Below are 20,626 nucleotides of genomic sequence, written 5' to 3' on the forward strand. Positions count from 1 at the left end.
GTGCAAAAAAGTGCAACTAATGAAGCCTAGAGATTAGAAACATTTCTACACTCACAAGTAATGAATACATTCTCCTTAAAAATTAAAGCATTTTAATGCTGGACCCGTCCTCATCTCTCTAGAGAGAGATGCCTATTTTCAGTGCATGTATATTTCAGATCTTTTTCTATTCATTAACATGTATATTAACACTTACACCCTTAAAAAAGCACATACTATTGCCTGTGTATGTGTTATTTTTGAAAACTTGCATCATTTTGTATGGAGCCAGGTCTTCAGGGACTTGATCTTGAATCAAGTCTTAAAGAACTAGTTGGCTCAAGACTGGTTGGATAAATTAAGGACGACCTTCTGTGTTTAGACCCCAACTTAACCATTCCAGTTCTGTGTTTACATCCTGGTGTATGCCTTTTTCGCCAGAGGAAAGTTACTCATTGGTTTTTTCACGTGGTTGAGCAGATTGTGTGAAGGACTTGGATAATGTGCTAAATGGGGAGTCTTTCTCCTGAATGCAGGGGGCCTTAAGCTTGCATTCAGGAAAAGCACCAACACATAATTGTTTAATGCAACTTCTAGAAGTTTTATATATTAACACATTAAATAACCTTGTGTTTTTAAAAAAATATGGAAAAAAAATCTACTTATCATAAAAATATGTAAGAGGTGTTACGTCTGAAGCTAATATAATGTGTCAATTATACTTCTATAGTAAAAATTTAAAACTTAAAAAAGAAGTGAGGTGTTAGTTTTGAACTTCCTTACCTAAATTTGCATTGGATCTAATTGAGTGCCATGCATCAAAGCCAAATTATTTTCAGTTTTAAAAAATTTAAAATAGTGAGTTATTGTTCACATAACTTATAGTGTGATAGAATAAAAAATAAGGAAATTTTACCTACACTACCCTAACATATTTAGAACAGTTTTCATTCTTCTAGCCTCTATTTATACAAAATTTTACAAATTTACTTTGGAGGTTACCCCAGAGAGAGTAAACGGATAATGGAAAAAGGTAGCATATGTTGAAGAGTTATTTAAAAGAAAGCTCCAAAGTTCTTTTAGAGCGAAGACAATTAGACAGAAGTAGCAGTTCTAGATTTTCATGCTTTCTCTGCTAGTAATTGCCTCAGGTAATTTAGTTAATGTCTAGATTTAACTGGCATCATGTACAGAAGAGAGATGGCTTACTATTCCTAAGGTCATTATTTAAATTGCATGTTAAAATTCCAGATATCTGGGTTCATTCCGGACTATAGACTAGGAATTTCTGGGGATGGAGTGTTGGAATCTACATTTATATAGGGCATCCACATGTATAAAAAACTGCTTACAGTGAAACACTGCTCTAAGGTTTTTTTTTTTCCCATTAAAAAAAATGATAAGCATCTAGGTAAAGAGAACAAGATATTTTTGGAGTTAGAAATGAGTAAAAATAGCCTTCAGTAACATTGAGTACTTTATCATCCTGCAACTTGGGATTGTTATACCTCTTTTTGTGATTCACTTCCATTTGGAAGTGTTTTTTTCCTCATTGAATATTTTGAAATGTGCCAACAGTTAAGTGGAAAGTTAAGATAATCATGATTAGTGGTAATAAAGTTTGAGATTTTGAAGAACTGTTACTAATTGTGCATAGTTCTGAACTGTATCTACTTTTTTTTTTTTTTTGCTGAGATCTCAATTTTTAAATAAAATGTAAAACTGTCAGCTTATGAACCCTACAATATCATTTAATTCCTTTTTCTTAACATAGACTTTTATTGCCAGAGTATGATCTGGTGGAGAAATTAAACTCCATTTGCAAAGTCAGCATAAAGGGGACAATGTTTAGAAAACAGTTTGAAACTGTTATTTCCTATACAATCTCATACATTTATTTCTTCAACTTTGTCTGGAAGTATACTCTAATTTTGTGGATTATTGTTAACTTTTCCCAGAGCTTTTTCTCTACTTCCAGAAAGTGCCCTAAGATTATATGTCAAGCATCCCTACAAATATATTTTCAGTAATTCTTTAACTTTTTTTTGGGGGGGGGGGGATCTATCCCTATTACTGAATCAGTAACTTACATTTTCTAAGCTAAAATAGCTATTAGAACAGGCTATCATAATTATTGCCTTTGCTCATTTTTGAAATTCCTTCTCTTTTAAGAAGCATGGTATGATGATAGCAAGGGGGATGCCAATCTGCATTTCCTTATGGACACTTCACTGATGGATCTGAACTCTATGGAATTAACATGGACTTCTCGTTTTCCCAGTTACTCTGTTGAAAGATTCATTTTTGTCTTTCATCTCTGTCTTTCCCTTTCATTCATTAGTAGATTGTAGGAACTAAAATTTGCAGTAGCTCTCCACTGAATAGGAGAAATGTCTTAAGGAATTGTCTCCCCCCTCCGCCATAGGTTGTAAAAATTAGAAAAGAACTATGAAGAGATATGTAAAAGCGTTTGTTAGGAGTTTGGCAAAGTCTGCCCTAGAAACAGACACAAATTCTCTAATTACTCAGTTGGAAAACACTGTGGCACTGTTATCACATAAATTATATGTCATCTCTTTATTTAACACCATTTCACAAACGCAGTGTTTAATTTTTACAAATATTGTTATGTTTTACATGCCTGCAGTGTATTATAATGGTTTTTCTTCAGTGTTACTTCCAAGTTTGTATAAAATTAGTTGTGTTTCAGTTTGTATAGGTTATACTACATACAGTTCTCTATGTTTCTGTAATCATCCATACAAGATGGATTTTCATTGGATACCTCCTCATTCCTGGGCACTGCTCTAGGCTCTAGGGGTACAGCAGTAACCAAAAAATGCCTGCTCTTTAGGATCTCACCTTCCAGTGTAGGTATGCTACATCATGATAAATAAATGAGATTTCTGGTAGCTTTCTGTGTGTACCCTTTTCTTCCTTTTTGATTTTTTTTTTTTTTGGCATGGATTTTTATGACCTTTTTCTAAAGAATTGTTTACATTTTAAATGTTAGCTACATGAGTTAGGTGACAGTTTCATTTTAACTTGAAACGTGTTATAATTTTTATGTTCTCAAATTAACGATGTGATTATTTACTTTTTTCACTGACACGTCTTCAGGAGTTTATGGCTGGTAGCTCACACTCCATAAACGTTTTTCAAAATGAGCTTGTTGAATGAATGGTCATTTCTAGCTGTTTTGACTCTAGAGTATTATTTAAAAAATTTTTAAAAATATTTTATTTATTTATTCATGAGAGATATATAGAGAGAAGCAGAGACACAGGCAGAGCTCCACATAGGGAGCCCGATGTGGGGACTCGATCCCGGGACTCCAGGATCATGCTTTGGGCCGAAGGCAGGTGCTCAACCGCTGAGCCACCCAGGGATCCCCCCCAAATTTTGTTTTTAAGTTATTCTCTTTTTTGTGAATTGTCTCTTGATTTTCTTTTTCCATTGACTTATTGGGATTTTATTGTCTTTTCTGACAATTTCTTTTAGCCTTTCATATAGTAAAGATAATCATCAGGTCATTTTCTGTAACTACTTCTCTGAGCTATTGCTTACTTTTCATTCTTCAGTTAATTTTTTGTGTAGAAATTTTATTGTAATTAAACTGCTTTTTATCTCAAAGCTTAGGATTTTCTATATCCTAGAAAATAATCATTTTATAAATATATTTATGTTGACATGATGTAGAAGTAGTATATAAGCCAATACTTAAAATTTTAAATGAGATAATAAAATATGAACATACACTGAAGTATATGTAGTGTTATATACATGGTTTTGCTGTTTGAATGAAGTTTCTGCAAATGGTTGTGAAGCACATTTAAGATAATTGGCTTTGGTTTCCATTTGTTAGATTGTCCTGACAGCCAGTCTCCCATCTTTTTGTGATGAGTTTTTTTCAGGATCATGTTAGTATTAGTGAATTCATTACAACCAGATGTCTTGCTTGGTGGTTCTGTGTATCCATTTAATGATAATTGTGGCATTGAGGATTTAACTATATAAATTCACTTGATTAAACATTTTCAAATCAGGGTATAACAAGAGACTCATTCCCCCTCGTTCCCCCTACATAATGTTCCCGGTGTCTGGCACGGGAATGAAACTCTAATAGAATTTAAATAGACCTCATAGGGCTATGGGTTGAGAGGCACAGAAAGAAGCAGCAGGATGTAGGTGGTGGCCTCAAATTCTCTGGGTTCTGTATCTGGCCAAACTCTGCATCTGGTGTTTCCCCGGAAATGTGGTGCCAATGTCATACAATGCCACATCTGTTTTCAACAAATGTGTAAGTACCAAGTTCTTAAATTTCTGGCATGGAAACCTGGCATCCAGTATTTTCCAAAAATAGCTTTGAGATTTCAGGAAATTTGGGGTTAACAAACCCTTCTTTAATTTTTCCATTTAGGAATCCGACTTTTATTTTGCTTTTTCACTATGTAATTTTAAAATGTAGTTTTTAATCAGGTTCTGTTGCTACAAATTCATACAAAGAACCCATTTTAGTATCTTGGCAAATATTTACCATTCATTCTAAACTAAGTATATAATATAGCATCAGTGGTTGAGAATACTTTGAATGATTATATAAATAATATGGAGATACTTTTATTGAAGACAAATTCTGGGTTTAGAACTCACAAATGAAAGAATTATCTGTATTATACCCTTAATTTATATTACGCTCAATTTTTATAACAGTGCTGTATAAGGGAGATATTACTGTGTTTTTATAAATGAGGAATTTTTGGGTTCTACATTAAGTAAATAACCTGGCAGTATAGTCACACAGCCAGTAAATGGCTCAGCTAGGATTGTCCCTGACTCCCAGTGCCCACATGGTCATGGCTCATGGACACTTTGCAGGTGTCCAGATCAGTTCGCCAAGCATTGCCATTGTTATAGTAGTACTGGTGGTGCGATTCATGCTTTTTTGAGATCCCACATTCTATGACGGCAAATTAAATGTAGGATATAGTTCAGTCCAGAATCTGTTCTTAGCTTTTTGCTCTCTTTAGTAATACTCTACCCACTGAATTTTCATGCTCCTGTTTTTTTTCTCTCAGTTTATAGTATTTTAAGTGTTGAAAGTGTGGCTTGTCCCTGACTTGGGCCTGTTTTTCAAAATGAGAATATTATTGAAATCAGATTGTTGTTAAAGGGTCATTTTCTTCCACCTCATTTAAAAAAAATTATATATGCTTGCTAGTTATCTTAGGTATGTGTTTTCTTGTAACTAACTTTTTCTTGTAACTTCCTTTTATCTTAGGTATGTGTTTTCTTGTAACTAACTTTCACTAACTAATATGTTCAGCTGGTCTCAAATTCAAGAGGTAGAAACTAACAATAATGATAACAATAGCTAACTGTAGAACTATATAGAACTTGCTGGGTCCCTGGCATTCTTCTAAGCATATGCAATGTTTTGATTTGATCTTCCCCACACTGAGGAAGTGTAGGTACTACTCTTCTCCCCATTGTGCAAATGGGTGAATTGAAGAAGGAGAAATACACCTGATCAAGCTGGTCTGGCTTTCGTCGATGATCTGGTCAAGTTTCACCTCCTTTGGAAAGTCTCATAAGTACACAGCTCTCTTTTTTCAGGGACTGGCTGGATTCAGTGCTTACAGCTATGCACTTACTACAGTTCTCTCTCATTTCCTCCTTAGACTAGAAGCTTCCCAAAGGTGGGTACCCTGTCATATGCTCTTATAAGGATCCAGGGCTTACCACTGTTTCTGGCACTCACTAAGTACTTAATAAACATTGTTTTGCCAGGATGAATTTTCCCGTTTTAAAATACAGATGGCTGTATCTGCTCTGCCTTCTTCACAGAATAATTTACAAGATCAAATGAGAGTTCATGGCTTTCTGTAAGCTTCAGAGCATGACACAAATAGATATTAAACCAATTATGGAGTGCACTGTATATGCTTAACGAAGACCGATACTTTTAGAGCCTCTAAACGTTAACACGGGGGTGGGGACCCAGGAGAAATAGGATCTTGAAAATCCAATGTGTCACTGTATTCTGGCCAGAGTATTTTTCAACAGTAGTCTTAATGATTTCCAATGATTTTTGTATAATCATTGCATGCTTTTTTTTTTTCATTTTGCTCTACAGAAGGCAGAACAAACTGTTGATACCCTGATATTTAAATATTGCAGACACATCCTGTCTAGATTCTACAGCTGGTTTTGCTGTCTAAATAAGTTTTTCTCAACATTGGCTGCATATGAGAATCATAGGTTGTAGTCTCACTTTTTAACTGAAGATTCCTAAGCTCTGCTTTCCAATTCAGGGCATAAGAATCTCAGGATCAGAGGGAGCATTGAGGAATTAGATATATTCTTAATATGTTCTAAATACAGTCTGAAAAAGTGGCTTAATGTCATCACAAATATTTTTAATAAGAAACGCAGTTGTTTCATACTTAATAGTTCTCAAGAGCACTGACATTTATTTCGTTACTCTGCTGTACATTTTACAGTCCATTTGTGCGGTGAATTCAGTGGATACTCTAATTACTCAAAACCATATGGCCGTGGCCAGCAGCTGATAAATGGGTTACAATTTTCTTCCAGGCTAAAAAATTGTTTTTGCCTTGCTTGGAAGAAATTTGGGGTCCGGAGCTGACCCTCACTTATTTTATTTTTAACAGAAATTGCAGTTTTACATGTAGATACTTCACAACATGCCTGTAGAAATGAGAGGCCACCAATTCAGGCTGGAGCCTGGATGAGGCTCATCAGCTTCTATAAAAACCTTGTCACTCTTGCCATCTGCTAGTCTGATGGTTTGAGTATGTATCTCTGTCCTTCCTAACACACACTACCTGCAAGCCAGGCCCTCATCAAAGATGTATAACTTGGCATAAAATATAACAGTGCTGCATATCCAGTTCTTGTCAGTTCTTTATTATGGAGAACTGTTTGAAGGACATGCAGTCTATCTAGAGTTACTCCTGTACCAAGTTGGGCCATCAGAAAACTGTTTTCAAAATATCCTTCCTTGGGGATCCCTGGGTGGCGCAGCGGTTTGGTGCCTGCTTTTGGCCCAGGGCACGATCCTGGAGACCCGGGATCGAATCCCACGTCGGCCTCCCGGTGCATGGAGCCTGCTTCTCCCTCTGCCTATGTCTCTGCCTCTCTCTCTCTCTGTGTGACTATCATAAATTAAAAAAAAAAAAAAAAAATCCTTCCTTGGGCAGCCCCAGTGGCGCAGTGGTTTAGCGCCACCTGCAGCCCAGGGCGTGATCCTGGAGACCCCAGATCAAGTCCCACATTAGCCTCCCTGCATGGAGCCTGCTTCTCCCTCTGCCTGTGTCTTTCCCTCTCTCTCTCTCTCTCTGTGTCTCTCATGAATAAATAAATAAAATCTTAAAAAAAAAATCCTACCTTGCCTGACATATGGTAGCTACACTGTGAGCATAACACAATTTATAGAATTGCGGAATCACCATGCTTGCACATTTAAAACTAATGTAACATTGTATGTGAAACTATAGTTTAAAAAAAAAAAATTTTTTTTACCTTGCTATTCCTACTTTATTTCTTCATTTACAAAAGAGAGTTTGAATTTCTAGTCTCTTGTGTTGGAAGTTTCTCCAACAGTTGTTATCCAGCCAAAACACTGGTATGGACAATTGAGAATTTTTGTTTTTAACCTATTTGATTATCCTTGTCCATATAGATCACATTAAGTACTGATTTTTAGATGAGTTTGCCATACAAAGTGGAAGTATATTACATTCTAATTATTTTGCAACACTTAGCATGTCTGTGCATCTTCTCTTTTATATTATTGGCTCTAAATTTCTGGCTTGTTTTTCCTAACAGAACAAGCTATTTGTACTTTCATCAAAAAAAATTGATGAAATGTTTTATAAATGTGTCATTTCCTTATTCTAACTAAACATTGTATGTTAAAAAAATGAAGAGAGGCTTTTCTGCAACTTATGAATGAAAACTCTGCATACTTTTACAAGTGGGAGAAATTTGTTATAATATCATTTTATTTGACTTATTTTATTAGTCAGGAATGCTTTAGAATCAAATGACAAGAACCTGAAAGATGACTTAAATAGAAGGGATTTCTTTGTTTAAACAAATCTCTTGGTGTAGGCAGCAGAGAGCTGATGCCACTAGGGAACAAGGTTCTTCCTATTTTTTTTCTCACTCTGGCATCCTTAGGAACAAGAATTTGTCCTTAGGCTTTTCATCTCAAGGATTCTAACAGCTTCTGTGCCTCTAGATGTTATTTTCGAAGAAGATGGAATGGTGAGGGTAAAAGTCTTTCTTCTTCCAAGATTTGTACCCCCCCCACCCCAGGAATTTTTTATATTTTATTGACCAAAACTAAGACATATGACCCCTCTTGGCTTGCAAGGGAGATAGGAAAATAGCACTTTTCCTTTTAGCCTGTAGAGAGAAGGCGGCCTGTGAACTTCTGCAGCCTCTGCCAGGAGTATTCTTATTGAAAATGTACCAGTATTTTTTGTAGTATGTCTTTAATATGACTACTTTTTCTAGTCAAATTGAATTCAGAAATTCAGAGCACATTTAATCTGAACCTGTTTACATGGATAAATTAATCTTTTGAAGTGGAGAATAATTATGTTTTTTAAGCGTTGAGATTGTTTGATAAGTCAAATTCCCAAGCCCTTATGCTTAGATAATATTTCAAACTTTAATGCTTTTAGAAGGCAGACCTTGTAGCCTTTTGAACAATTTTTAATTTTGGTGGGACAAACTGAACCTAGGGGCTGTAGGTATTGAACACAGGGCAATTTTTCATACCAAAATAGCATTGAAGGAGTGTAAGAATTTAATTGAAGGAAGAGGAAAGTAAGAAAATACTGGAAATGAGATAAAATGGCAAAATCTGTACTGCTTTTTTTTTTTTTTAGAGTAAATGAAAAAAAATACTGTGACAGAGCAGAGGTAACATCACAGTGTAAAACTATCAGCTTGGGTTTCAGTCACTTTCTGCCACGTACAACTAGTTGTGCTTTCCATGTGACTTTAATCTTTTTGGGACTCAATTCCCTCTTCATTTTTAGTAATTTTAACAGCCAAACAGTGTCATTTGACTCCCTTGCTTAGAAATTTTGGGCACATGGTAAGGGCTAGTTACTGTTAGTTTCCTTTACTGAAGAGATAAAGATGAAAAAATGCCTAACTTTGAAAACCAAGCATATAAATAATAGTGAAAGGGAATATAAGGGAAGGGAGAAGAAATGTGTGGGAAATATCAGAAAGGGAGACAGAACGTAAAGACTGCTAACTCTGGGAAATGAACTAGGGGTGGTAGAAGGGGAAGAGGGCGGGGGGTGGGAGTGAATGGGTGACGGGCACTGGGGGTTATTCTGTATGTTGGTAAATTGAATACCAATAAAAAATAAATTAAAAAAAAGACTTAAAAAGAGCAAAAATTAAAGACTATAAAACTATAAAAAAAAAGAAAACCAAGCATATATATAGTTATGATCTATGTCCTAGTCAACCTAACATTTCATGTGAAAGAAGTGTATACTTGATTATTAGTCCAACTGTCCAGCTTAGAATGACACTGGGTTAGCATGCATTGAGAGTCCCTCCCCAAATAAGAAAACCATTGTCAATCCATTTTTAATGACTTATTTCATTCTACATGTATATGTGTAGTAAAATTTAATAGAATATAATTGTACTTTGGATTTTAGAGGATATCATTGTAATTTCTGAATCCATCGTTTTGTTTCTTTATAATCTTTTTAAAAAAGTTTTATTCATTTATTTAAGAGAGAGAAAGATAGTGAGAGAAAGAGCACAAGCAAAGGGAGGGGCAGAGGGAGAGGGAGAAGCAGACTCCCCTACTAAGCAGGAATTCATAGTGGAGCTCCATCCCAGGACCCTGAGATCATGACCTAAGCCAAAGGCAGATTCTTAACTGACTGAGCTACCCAGGCATCCCCTTTAAAATGTTTTTATGTTTTTCTTCCAACTAGGATTTTAAAAGTGGACTTGGTATTACCATAATTCCTATGAATGTAGCAAATGTAAAGCAAGTGGACCGAACTGTAAAACAGTCTTTTGAAATAATCACCCCGTATCGGAGTTTTAGGTAAGCGATATTTAAACATTTGTGTTTGTGTTATTCTAAACATTTGTGTTTGTGTTAAACATTTGTGTTTGTGTTATTCTAAGCTTGGGTGATCTACTTTTAGATTGTTAGTGGTTATTTTATTTCTTATAGATCACATAATAAAATCATGTTCGTTTTCCATATTGTTTAATTTATTAGCCAGTATGTAAAAACACCTTGTAAAATTGACGGGAATTTAGCACACAACCTGCTATAGATACTAATTTCATGAGATTTGAGTCCTTTCTTTTCTTAATTCCTTTTTGTCTTAGTAGCCGTGATAAATATATTAGTATTTTATCAACAAATATGTGAAAAATTCTTTCACATTTTGAAGGAATAAAGAATACTACATTGTCTTTAAGCTGTATTTTTGTTTACCTTCTTTTAGCCTAATCAAATGCAATCCTCCTTTAAAATCAATCCCTGATTACAATTGCTCCATAATGATTTCCTAGAAGGAACTCCTGGTCAAAATGATGCTGTTGGATCTCAGCACTTGCAGATCAAATATTTTAACATTTTATTATATATTTTGTATTTACGATAATCTAGTAATTACTTCATATGAGAATGAAAAATAAAACTTAAAGTTCCTAATATGTTTTAATAATCTATAATAACGCCATAGCTTTGGTACACCGAAGAGGCATAAGTTGGTATCTGTGTGTTCAACCACATTAATTCATTTGTTACAAACAATCAATATATCACGGGTAGTAGGCAGGTCAGAGGCAATTGTCAGAGGTCTTTAAAGGACTACGATTACTTGGCAATACTCCCCAGTCTGGTACTCATTTTATCTGTCAGAATGTGTCAGAATGTGTCTGCTGGCTCATATTTTGAGGAAAAAATAATCACCTAAAAGAATAACAAACTTTATTTTTACCTATGCAGATTCAAGCCTCAACTGAAAAGGTAGACATTGGCTGAGCTATTTTTACTCACAGTACTTCTGACACACAATATGTGGTGGGCTTTTTCCTCACACCAGCCAATCTCCATGTCTCCAGATACCACGTGGGTGTCCTACAATTCAGTCCCAATTCCATTGGCTATTCTGACAGTGGCTACTCAGAGTGAGCACTAGACCCACAAGTTTAAGGGCTCAGTGCCACAAAGCTGCCCTCACCTTATACTCCAGTCACAAATGTTAGGTTCTCATTCTTGCTTCTTTCTAACTTGACTGCCAATTGGGACTCCCATGACTTACACTACTCACCCAGGTTCAGTAATTTGTGAGAATGGCTCACAGAAATCAGGAGGACAGTTTAATTATTATTACCAGCTTATTGCAAAGAATGTATCACAGCAACATCCAAATGGGAGAGCTGCACAGTGCAAGGTACAGAGCTTCCTTGCCTTCTCTGGGTACATTGTCCTCTCAGTACCTCAGTGTGTTCATCAACCCAGAAGCTCTCTGAACCCTACTGTTCAAGGGTTATTAGAGGGGTTTCATGTTTTAGGCATGATGGATTAAACCCTTGGTCATTGGTGATTAACTCAATTGCTAGCACCTCTCCCATCCACAGAGGTCAGGGGGTGGGGCTGAACATTCCAAGCCTCTGATCACGTGTTGGTTTACCTGGTGGCCAGCTGCCATCCTGAAGCTGTTTAGGCCACCAGCCATGAATTATCTCACAAGCATACAGAAGACACTTATCACTTAGGGCCCTCCAAGGGTTTTAGATTCTGTGTACCAGTAATCCATGCCCAAAGGCCATTCTGCCATATTGGGTGTGACCAATCTCTATGTAAAAGTAGAAACCACTAATAAGTTTATGAATATTATATACTGATGATGGAACATAAAGTGCTTAAAAATATCCATGTAAGCCACTCAGTTTCCTTATGGATTATTTGGAATATATTAATCATCTGTTATTTTCATAATGTTTCAAAACATTTTCCTCTTCAGAAGAGAAAATTTTAATGTGAAACGTTTTGTGGGTCATTGGCCAAGTTTGGAGCACCGTAGCACATTCCTGGCACATCATAGGTACTCAATAAACATTTCTTGGACTGAACCCATGTTTAATGTTTTATCCCTTTACTCAGATATCCAATAAACACTAAGAATTAGGATAAATCAGAACATGGCTAAAAGTGAGTTAGAATTCCGTTAGAATAGTAATCACTTGAAACTTTTTTGATTTCTCAGTTTCTTAAAGCCATCTGGACATTCTTCTAATTAAAAAAGAAAATCTATTTTTAAGACTGAAAAAAAAATCAAAATTTCTGGTGGGTGTTTTTGATAATTTAGTTTCTGGCTATCAAGGCTTACTTTCTTGGCAAAATAATCCGATAATTCTGAAACTCAGCCAGTCTCATTGATTATTATATAACCACTGCTTAGGAAACATGGCCTCTCATTTAAGCTCTTGACCTAACAAGGCACTTTTCTATATCCAGGTCAGAAAAATGTGCATGTTAATTTTGTTCATGTACATATTCAAGATATGTAAACAAATTCATAAGCAATGTGAGATGTTAAAGGAAAAAATAGATTTTTAAATTAGATGATTTTTAACAGAAAAGACTATTCAGCTGCCTGGAAGGCATATTTTTCAGCTGCTGTTTAATTTGTGAGTGAAATGAATATGCAAACTGAACATACTGCTTAATTGGCCTTTACAAGGGAGATCGATAATGCAGAAACATTAATTGTTTCAGCTTTACAGCCGAGTCTGAAAAAGAGAAACAAGAGTGGATTGAAGCTGTGCAGCAATCGATAGCAGAAACTCTCTCTGATTATGAGGTAGCTGAGAAGATTTGGTTCAATGAGTCCAACAGGAGCTGTGCCGATTGTAAAGCCCCGGATCCTGACTGGGCATCCATCAATCTCTGTGTTGTCATCTGTAAGAAGTGTGCAGGTAATTAGTGATAAGTTATGCTCATCACTGTTTGGTGGCAGATTGTCACTGAATGCTCTTTATTGTCGTACATAATGTGTCCCAGCTAACAGTTGTGAAAAATAAAAACAGGGAAGGCTTATTACATTTAAATTGAATTTAGAAAGATCTTCTAGTTCTAAGCTTCTCTTATGCATGACTTAGATGTAAAAATTGATTTTTAAGCATGTAATCATTTTGTGCGCCTACTGGTCCATGTGTGGATTTTAAAAAGACAGTGTTGACATTTTTAGATTTTAAGGTGAGTGTGTTTCAGAATGCACCGTGAACACGCTTGCATCTTTGCATGTTTTGCCCACTTTTCCCAATCATATTTTGTAAGATGTATATTTCATATCTAGGGCATTCTGAGCTCTAAACTTGGTGCACCAGACCTGGTATCTCTTAATGAGAAATTTTATCTAGAAGCATTTCCAAAGAGTATTGGAGTTTCTGAAAGTAACCACTACTGTGACTGGTTATCTTATTGTGACTTTATGGCTTACAGACCATCTGACAGCTCAGTGTATTTATGGGTTCACAGTTTTTTGAGTGAGTGGAGGAGGGCATGGACTCCAGCTTAGGTGTGTGGTCATAGAGTTATTGGAGAAAGTTAGCTACGTCCTAAACTTCACTTCATCTTCCTAGCTCTACCAGGTACTGTGTTGCTCCTGGGAATTAAAAAAAATGTATAAGAGGTTGTTTGTCCTCCATAGGTAAATAAATAATACTAATTATAGTAGAGTATGATAAAGACAAGACCAGAATGGAGTACAGGTTTCTTTGAGAGAATATGGAGGAGGGTTACTTCTTCAGCTAGAGCAAAGCAGAGACTAGGACAGTTGCTTCAAGCCCTTAATACTTTTCAAGAGTTCTGTGCTTCTACAGTTCTTACCAAACTGAGATAGATTTTCTCAGGAGCTAATTAACATCAACGGCAACAAGGAAAAGCATCAGCTATTCCCTCTCTACTTTGTATTTTTTCCCAACCTTTTTTCCTCTTCAGTCTCATTGGAAGAGAGCCTTTGTGTTGTCCAAGGCTATTTTTTTCTACTCATGTCCGTGCTTCTTTCTTCTCTTCTTAGGATCCTCACCCCCATCACTTATTCCCTCTCTGTAATTGTCCAACCATGGTTTCTTTTATTTCAGTACATATACTTATGTAAGTCTGTCGTGTTGACACTAGCTTCCTGAAAACTTTCCATTCCCCTGAATATGTATCATTTCTGTCTTTTTTGCCTTCACAGACAGGGTACTTTCAAGAGTAGACTTCTGCACAGATTTCCTTCATTTCTTTAACTTCCTAGTTTTTCTTCAGCCTATGGTCAGTTTTCTCTTCTCCTTAGTCTGGTAAAAAGTATTTTTGCCATGCATACCGATGTATTTTACCTCTCTTCTGTGTAGTCTGTTCTATCTTTATTGTTTTCTCTGCAGTATTTGGCACTGCAGCATTTGACCAGTGTTTCTCTCTGACTTCCCATCCTCCCTTAACTTCCAAGATACTGTTTTCTCTTTGTGTGTTCTTAATATTCTGGTCATCCATTTTCAGGTTACTTTTCCGTTGCCTGGTCCTGAGATATGTGTGTTCTTTTGGGTTACATCCTCAGTCTTCTTTCACTCTGTTGTTCCTGGTTGATGTTATTTACCAATTAAGTTCAGTACTCATTTGTAAGTGGATGATTCTCCTCCTGTAGGGCACCATACCCTTAGGTCTACCTACCGGACTGGACTCCCTTCTTGGATTTGCCTAAGACACATCAAAAATAGCATGTGAAAAAAGGAGCTCTCATTGCTGCCCAGTTCATTACATAAAACTGAACATTTTCATTTATTCCACATCTTGGTCAGAGGCAGTACTGTCAACCTTATATTCAAGCCTAAAACTGGAGAGTCTCTTAACCCTCTCCCTTTCCTTAGAGCCCACCAAGTCCCAGCATTCTTTTTTATCATCTCAGGATTTCTAAATCTACCCTCCCTTTTGTTTCTCCTCCTGCTGCCTCAACTTAGATTCTATCATTTTTTGTTTGTTTTGTTTTGTTTTTTGCCTCCAGTACTCCAGAGGTTCTTTCCAGTTCTTTTGCCTGTTTTATGAGTTTGATCTCTTTCGGTGTTGTCCTTAGTTGGTCTTTATAAATACAAACCTATGCATATTTCTGCCATTGGGATTTTAAGACTTTGTGCTCTGAGTAGTTGCCATTTTAAAGAAAAGAGGAAAGGCCCTTCTTACTTGTAGAGAGAGGAATGAACTTTTATGTTTCTAGGCAGAAAGTCCTTAAGATAAGGACGATGTCTTTTTTTTTTCTTCCATTTTTAAAATTTAAAATCAGTTAACACAATGTATTATTATTGGTTTCAGAGCTAGATGTCAGTGATTCATCAGTCTTATGTAATAATACCCAGCGTTCATTACATCAGGACAATGTCTTGAACACCTTTGCCCTTCCTGGCTTAGAAAGAGCAGCAGACACACTCCTGGGTGCCCAGTAATGACTGAATAATGATTTATATAGCATAATTGAATCAATGCTAATAGAATGCTGGGCTCTTACTCTCAGGAATAAGAGTAGAATAAAGAATCCACTGCATATTTTTAGATACATGTTTATTAGAGTTGTTGCTAGATTTTTTTAGGAGTAAAGGAAATCTGTGTTTACATACATGTAATTTAAACATACCTGTTATAAAAGGTTTTCAGTAACCTATAATTGCTAGTTAATTTGCAAGTGATGAATGTACACACATACATATGTGTACACACACACACATAGTTTTTTCCTTTTTTTACACATATATAGTTTTAAAACTAGTTTTATACCAGCACAGGGTAGTGATGAAGATGATTACTATTATCTTCATTGTGGTTGGGATTTCTGTATAATTATCACTACTACCCTTAATGCTATTGTATTAAGGAAAGTAGATATTGGTGTGTGTTAAGTTGAAAAGATATATACATACACACATACATGTATGCATAGATACACATTTTTTTAAAAAGATTAAATACATTTACATAAAAACTGAAATATAAATGCAATTGTATCTTAACTTTAGGACAACATAGATCTTTAGGACCAAAAGATTCCAAGGTTAGAAGTCTAAAAATGGATGCCAGCATTTGGAGCAATGAACTCATTGAGGTAAGCCCAACCTAACTGTGGGTGTGGTTACTAGGGATCAGTTGGTCATTAGTAGTGGGGTGGCATGAATTACTTTAGAAGCTCTTTGATGGGGCAGCCCAGGTGGCTTAGCGGTTTAGCACCGCCTTCGGCCCAGGGCCTGATCCTGGAGACCCAGGATAGAGTCCTACATCAGGCTCCCTGCATGGAGCCTGCTTCTCCCTCTGCCTGTGTTTCTGCCTCTCTCTCTCTCTCTCTCTCTGAGTCTCTCATGAATAAATAAATAAAATCTTAAAAAAAAAAAAAGAAGCTCTGTGATAAAGTTCTTACCACACCATAAAAATGGCTTATAGCCTGTTTGATAATAGTAGCTTTCTACTTCAACTTTTAGAATGCTTCTTAAATGAGAGAATTATTTTAAAAATAAAAGGTACAAGGAATTTAATAGCAATAACTACTTTGAAAGGGTTAACAGCAGTCTCTTTTTTTTTAAAGTCGGAATTTTTTTCTTTTTAACCCAGTATGGATAAAATATTAGAAAAGTGAATGGAAACATTTGGGCAAATTTTTCTATTCTTTCTCTTGGCCATGCTCTGTCATTAACTGTGCTCATATCTGACTTTCTACTGATTCCATTTTCTTCTTGGATTTCAGTAACCCTCTCAACCACATTATCCCACCTACTTGTGAGCCTCAAAAAATAATGCTTTTGCTGCAATTTGGGTTACTTACAATTTCTTTCTAGCTAATCTTGTACTGTTACTAAAAGCAATGAGGCTGTATTTAAAATAGAAATAATATCTGCTTTCATACTCCATCTTCCTGAAAGATGTGAATTTTTCATGTGTTTTTGCATACTTTATACTAAGTTATATTTTGGACAGGGGGAGAGTATGCATGTGGAGACGGGAGGGGCTGAGGGAGAGAGAATCTTAAGCAAATTCTGTGCTCAGTGTGACGCCCTATGCAGGGCTTGATCTCATGACCCTGACATTGTGAGTCTGATGCTTAACTGAAATAGCCACCCAGGTGCCCTCTAAGTTAAATTTTAATTTGTGAGTCAGGTTTTTGCAAACTCAAGTACATTTTATAAATTGATATTGTTTTATAACTTTCTGACAATTCAGCTCTTTATTGTCATTGGAAACAAAAGAGCAAATGACTTTTGGGCTGGTAATCTTCAAAAAGATGAAGAATTACACATGGACTCACCTGTAGAGAAGAGAAAAAACTTCATCACTCAGAAGTACAAAGAAGGAAGATTCAGAAAGACCCTATTGGCATCTCTCACCAAAGAAGAATTAAACAAGGTATCAGAAAATATATAACAGTAGACATGGGTCTTGATGTCTTTTAAAACATGGGTCAAGGATTTTGAAAGAATTTTAAAAAGTCCTTTACTATCTGCTATAAGTATTGTTTACTGTTATTTTATTTCCATTTGTGAGATTGTACTATTGATTTTATCACCGTTTCGCTTAAGAATTCATGATCAGTAGTGAATAAATTATTTGCCCATAACATGAGGTTCTGGCTAACTTACTCCAATATTCTGGAAACTGTGGCAACTTTCCTTATAGGGACAGGACACTAAACATAACTTCAGCTTGTACATTGCTGACATACGTCACCAAAATAAACATCATTTACTCAGTGTTACAAGCAATTGTTTGCTTAGTGCTGTTGACCCCATTATTTACCTTTCCCTGACTGATTCCAGACCTTCTGGTACCTGTTTTATGCTGCCCACTTGTTCTTCACTTTTTTGGCAGAGGATATGTTAAGCATCCTGCCCCTTTTCATTTTTGAAATTGCTGCTTCAGTTTCTTATGTGTTATGAGGCTCATCCCTGTAGAGATATTTAATACAACTACTTTTATGTGCCTATTGTTTCTATGCTTAGAGAATATGGTCTTTCATGGTTCTTGGTTTTTTAGTATGCTTTTAGTGGCAGTACTTATGATTAAAAATCCTCAGGTAGGTGGCATGATACTGAACATTTTGGAACGTCAGCAGATAAAGGCCTTTTTCATACGTCTGTAGTAGTTACAAGATCATACAATTGATTTACATTTCTATTGGATTAGTTCCCCTAAACTAAGTTTTTAGTATTTATACATCTTTGGTGTTAATAAAATGAGGCCACCAGTTGATGTTAAAGCAATGGTACACAAAATATGAAGGATTCAGAATGGGCAGCTAAGGGGAGATGGTATGGGGGAGGGGCCTGGGAATTATATATTTATATAGGTTATTACTAAGACATTTAGTTTTGTTTTGGGTGGCGGTTTCATTGGTGCTAATTACATTATTAATATTGACCAGTATATGAGATGTACATGGTATAGTAACAACAGGTATTGTAAACCAAGGATATGATTACTTCTGTGCACTAGAGGTCCATAATAAATAAGTATATAATTACTAAATTGTGGATTTGGGGGAATAACTGGTGAAGTTAGAGAACTAAGGCATATTTTCCTCAAATGGTTTCTTTCTTTCTGATAGTTATGGGTATCTTACTGGTAGGTATATTGATGTCCCCAAATAAAGTCCTGTCTGCCACACCACACAGTTTCTATTAGATACGTTTTACATTAATTACTAGCAATTGAATTATTCTAAGAATATTATAGAGAAATCTACCCATTGAAATTTATTTCTGCAATGGGCTTCTTAAAAATAGTACTCTTAATGTCAGCAAATAATTCTTACAAAAAATGTGTTTTATTGAACAGACATTTTTAATTGAGATACAATTTACATACAATGTTGTATGAGTTTATTCAACCTGTTGATTTGGTACTGTTGATTTATGTATTTCAGTATGATTGCCACTGTAGCTGACCCCTGTATTACATCACGTAATTATCATTTCTGTTTTGTAGTGAGAACATTTGAGGTCTAGTCCTGTAGCAATATTGAGGTAAATAATATAGTATTATTGATTATAGCCAATAGGGTGTTCATTAGATCTCCAGAACGTATTTATCTTCTAGTTGCAAGTTTGTACCCTTAAACAACGTCTCACGCCCATCCCCCCACACCCCTTGGTAACCACATTATAATCTGTGTTCCTATGAGTTTGGCTTTTTTAGATTTTACATATAAGTGATATATAATATTTGTCTTTCTCTGTCTGGCTAATCTCATTGAACATTATGCCTCCAGGTTCCATCCATGTCCCAAATGGTGGGATTTCCTTCTTCCTCATGGCTGAATAATATTTGTGTGTGTGTGTGTGTGTGTGTGTGTGTGTGTATGTATGTATGTATACCATATTGTCTTTATTCACTCATCTGTTGATGATTCTTAGGTTGTTTACATATATTGGCTATTATGAATAATGTTCTAATAGACGTGAGATTGCATATCTAATATTTCAATAGGTGTGTCATAGTAACTTATTGTGATTTGATTTGCATTTCCTTGATTAATAATCTTGAACATTTTTCATGTAACTGTTGATCATTTGGATGTGTTCTTGGAAAAATGTGTCTTCAGTTTCTCTGCTCACTTTTTAATTGGCTATTTTTGGGGCTTGTGAGTTCTCTCTCTCTATATATATTAAGGTATTGTTTATTTGAGAGAGAATGAGGGGCAGTGAGCATGAGTGGGGGAGAGGTGAAAGTAGAAGGAGAAACAGACTCTGTGCTGAATGGGGAGCCCAATGCAGGGCTTCATCCCAGGGCCCTGGGATCATGATCTGAGCTGAAGGCAGATGCTTAACCAACTGAGCCACCCAGTTTCCCCAAGTTCTTTATATATTTTGGTTATAAACTCCTTATCTAATGTATGTTTTGCAAATATTTACTCCTATTCTGTAGGTTTGCCTTTTCATTTTGTTGATTTTTTTTCTTCAGATGTGAAGCAGCTTTTTAGTTTGATATACTCCAGCTTATTGATTTTTTTCTTTTGTTGCTTATGCTTTTGGTGTCATCTCCAAAAAGTCACTGTCAAGACCAATTTCAAGGAGCTTTTCCTTGTGTTTTCTTCTAGGATTTTTAAGGTATCAATCTTATATTTAAGTCTTTAATCTTTTTTGAGTGTATTTTTGTGAATGGTATAAGATAGGGCTCCAATTTCACTTTTCTGTATGTGGTTATCGAGTTTCCCAACACCATTTGTTGAAGAGACTAACCTTTTTCCATTTAGTGTTCATAGTGGATCGATATTTATTGCACACTTACAAGTTCTGAGTTCTTTTTTAGGTTCTGGGGATACAGTTGTAGTAAAACGTAAATGTGCCTCTTTTATTCATGAGCGTGATAGTCAAGTAAGGGAGACTGACCATGAATAGCCAGAGTCCGGTAAATACACCATAGCAAATACATTGTGCTGTGGAGGAAAACAGCAGTGGGGGGATAAAATATGAGCAAATAAGATTAAATGGGAGGGCAGTCAAAGGCTATTGCAGTGGATGGAATGTTAGCTGGTATCTTTTCTAGCACCCTTATCTTGTAGATGAGGTAAACTAAGACTCAGGGAAGTGAAGGGAT

At 35.8% G+C, this 20,626-nt stretch overlaps 1 protein-coding gene across 9 annotated transcripts in view; it reads left to right on the forward strand.

Annotated features, from left to right (window-relative positions):
* ARAP2 (ArfGAP with RhoGAP domain, ankyrin repeat and PH domain 2) overlaps positions 1 to 20,626 on the forward strand; it is a 190,719-nt gene that overhangs the window by 63,089 nt on the left and 107,004 nt on the right. For all 9 annotated transcript variants that reach the window (XM_038533515.1, XM_038533511.1, XM_038533510.1 and 6 more), the window contains 4 exons: positions 9,981 to 10,096; positions 12,791 to 12,990; positions 16,063 to 16,148; positions 17,255 to 17,437. In XM_038533515.1, coding sequence (XP_038389443.1) covers positions 9,981 to 10,096; positions 12,791 to 12,990; positions 16,063 to 16,148; positions 17,255 to 17,437 — 585 coding nt within the window. The remainder of the gene's footprint in view (positions 1 to 9,980; positions 10,097 to 12,790; positions 12,991 to 16,062; positions 16,149 to 17,254; positions 17,438 to 20,626) is intronic.

Source organism: Canis lupus, chromosome 3 (genome assembly GCF_011100685.1).
Source record: "Canis lupus familiaris isolate Mischka breed German Shepherd chromosome 3, alternate assembly UU_Cfam_GSD_1.0, whole genome shotgun sequence".
Lineage (NCBI taxonomy): Eukaryota > Metazoa > Chordata > Mammalia > Carnivora > Canidae > Canis > Canis lupus.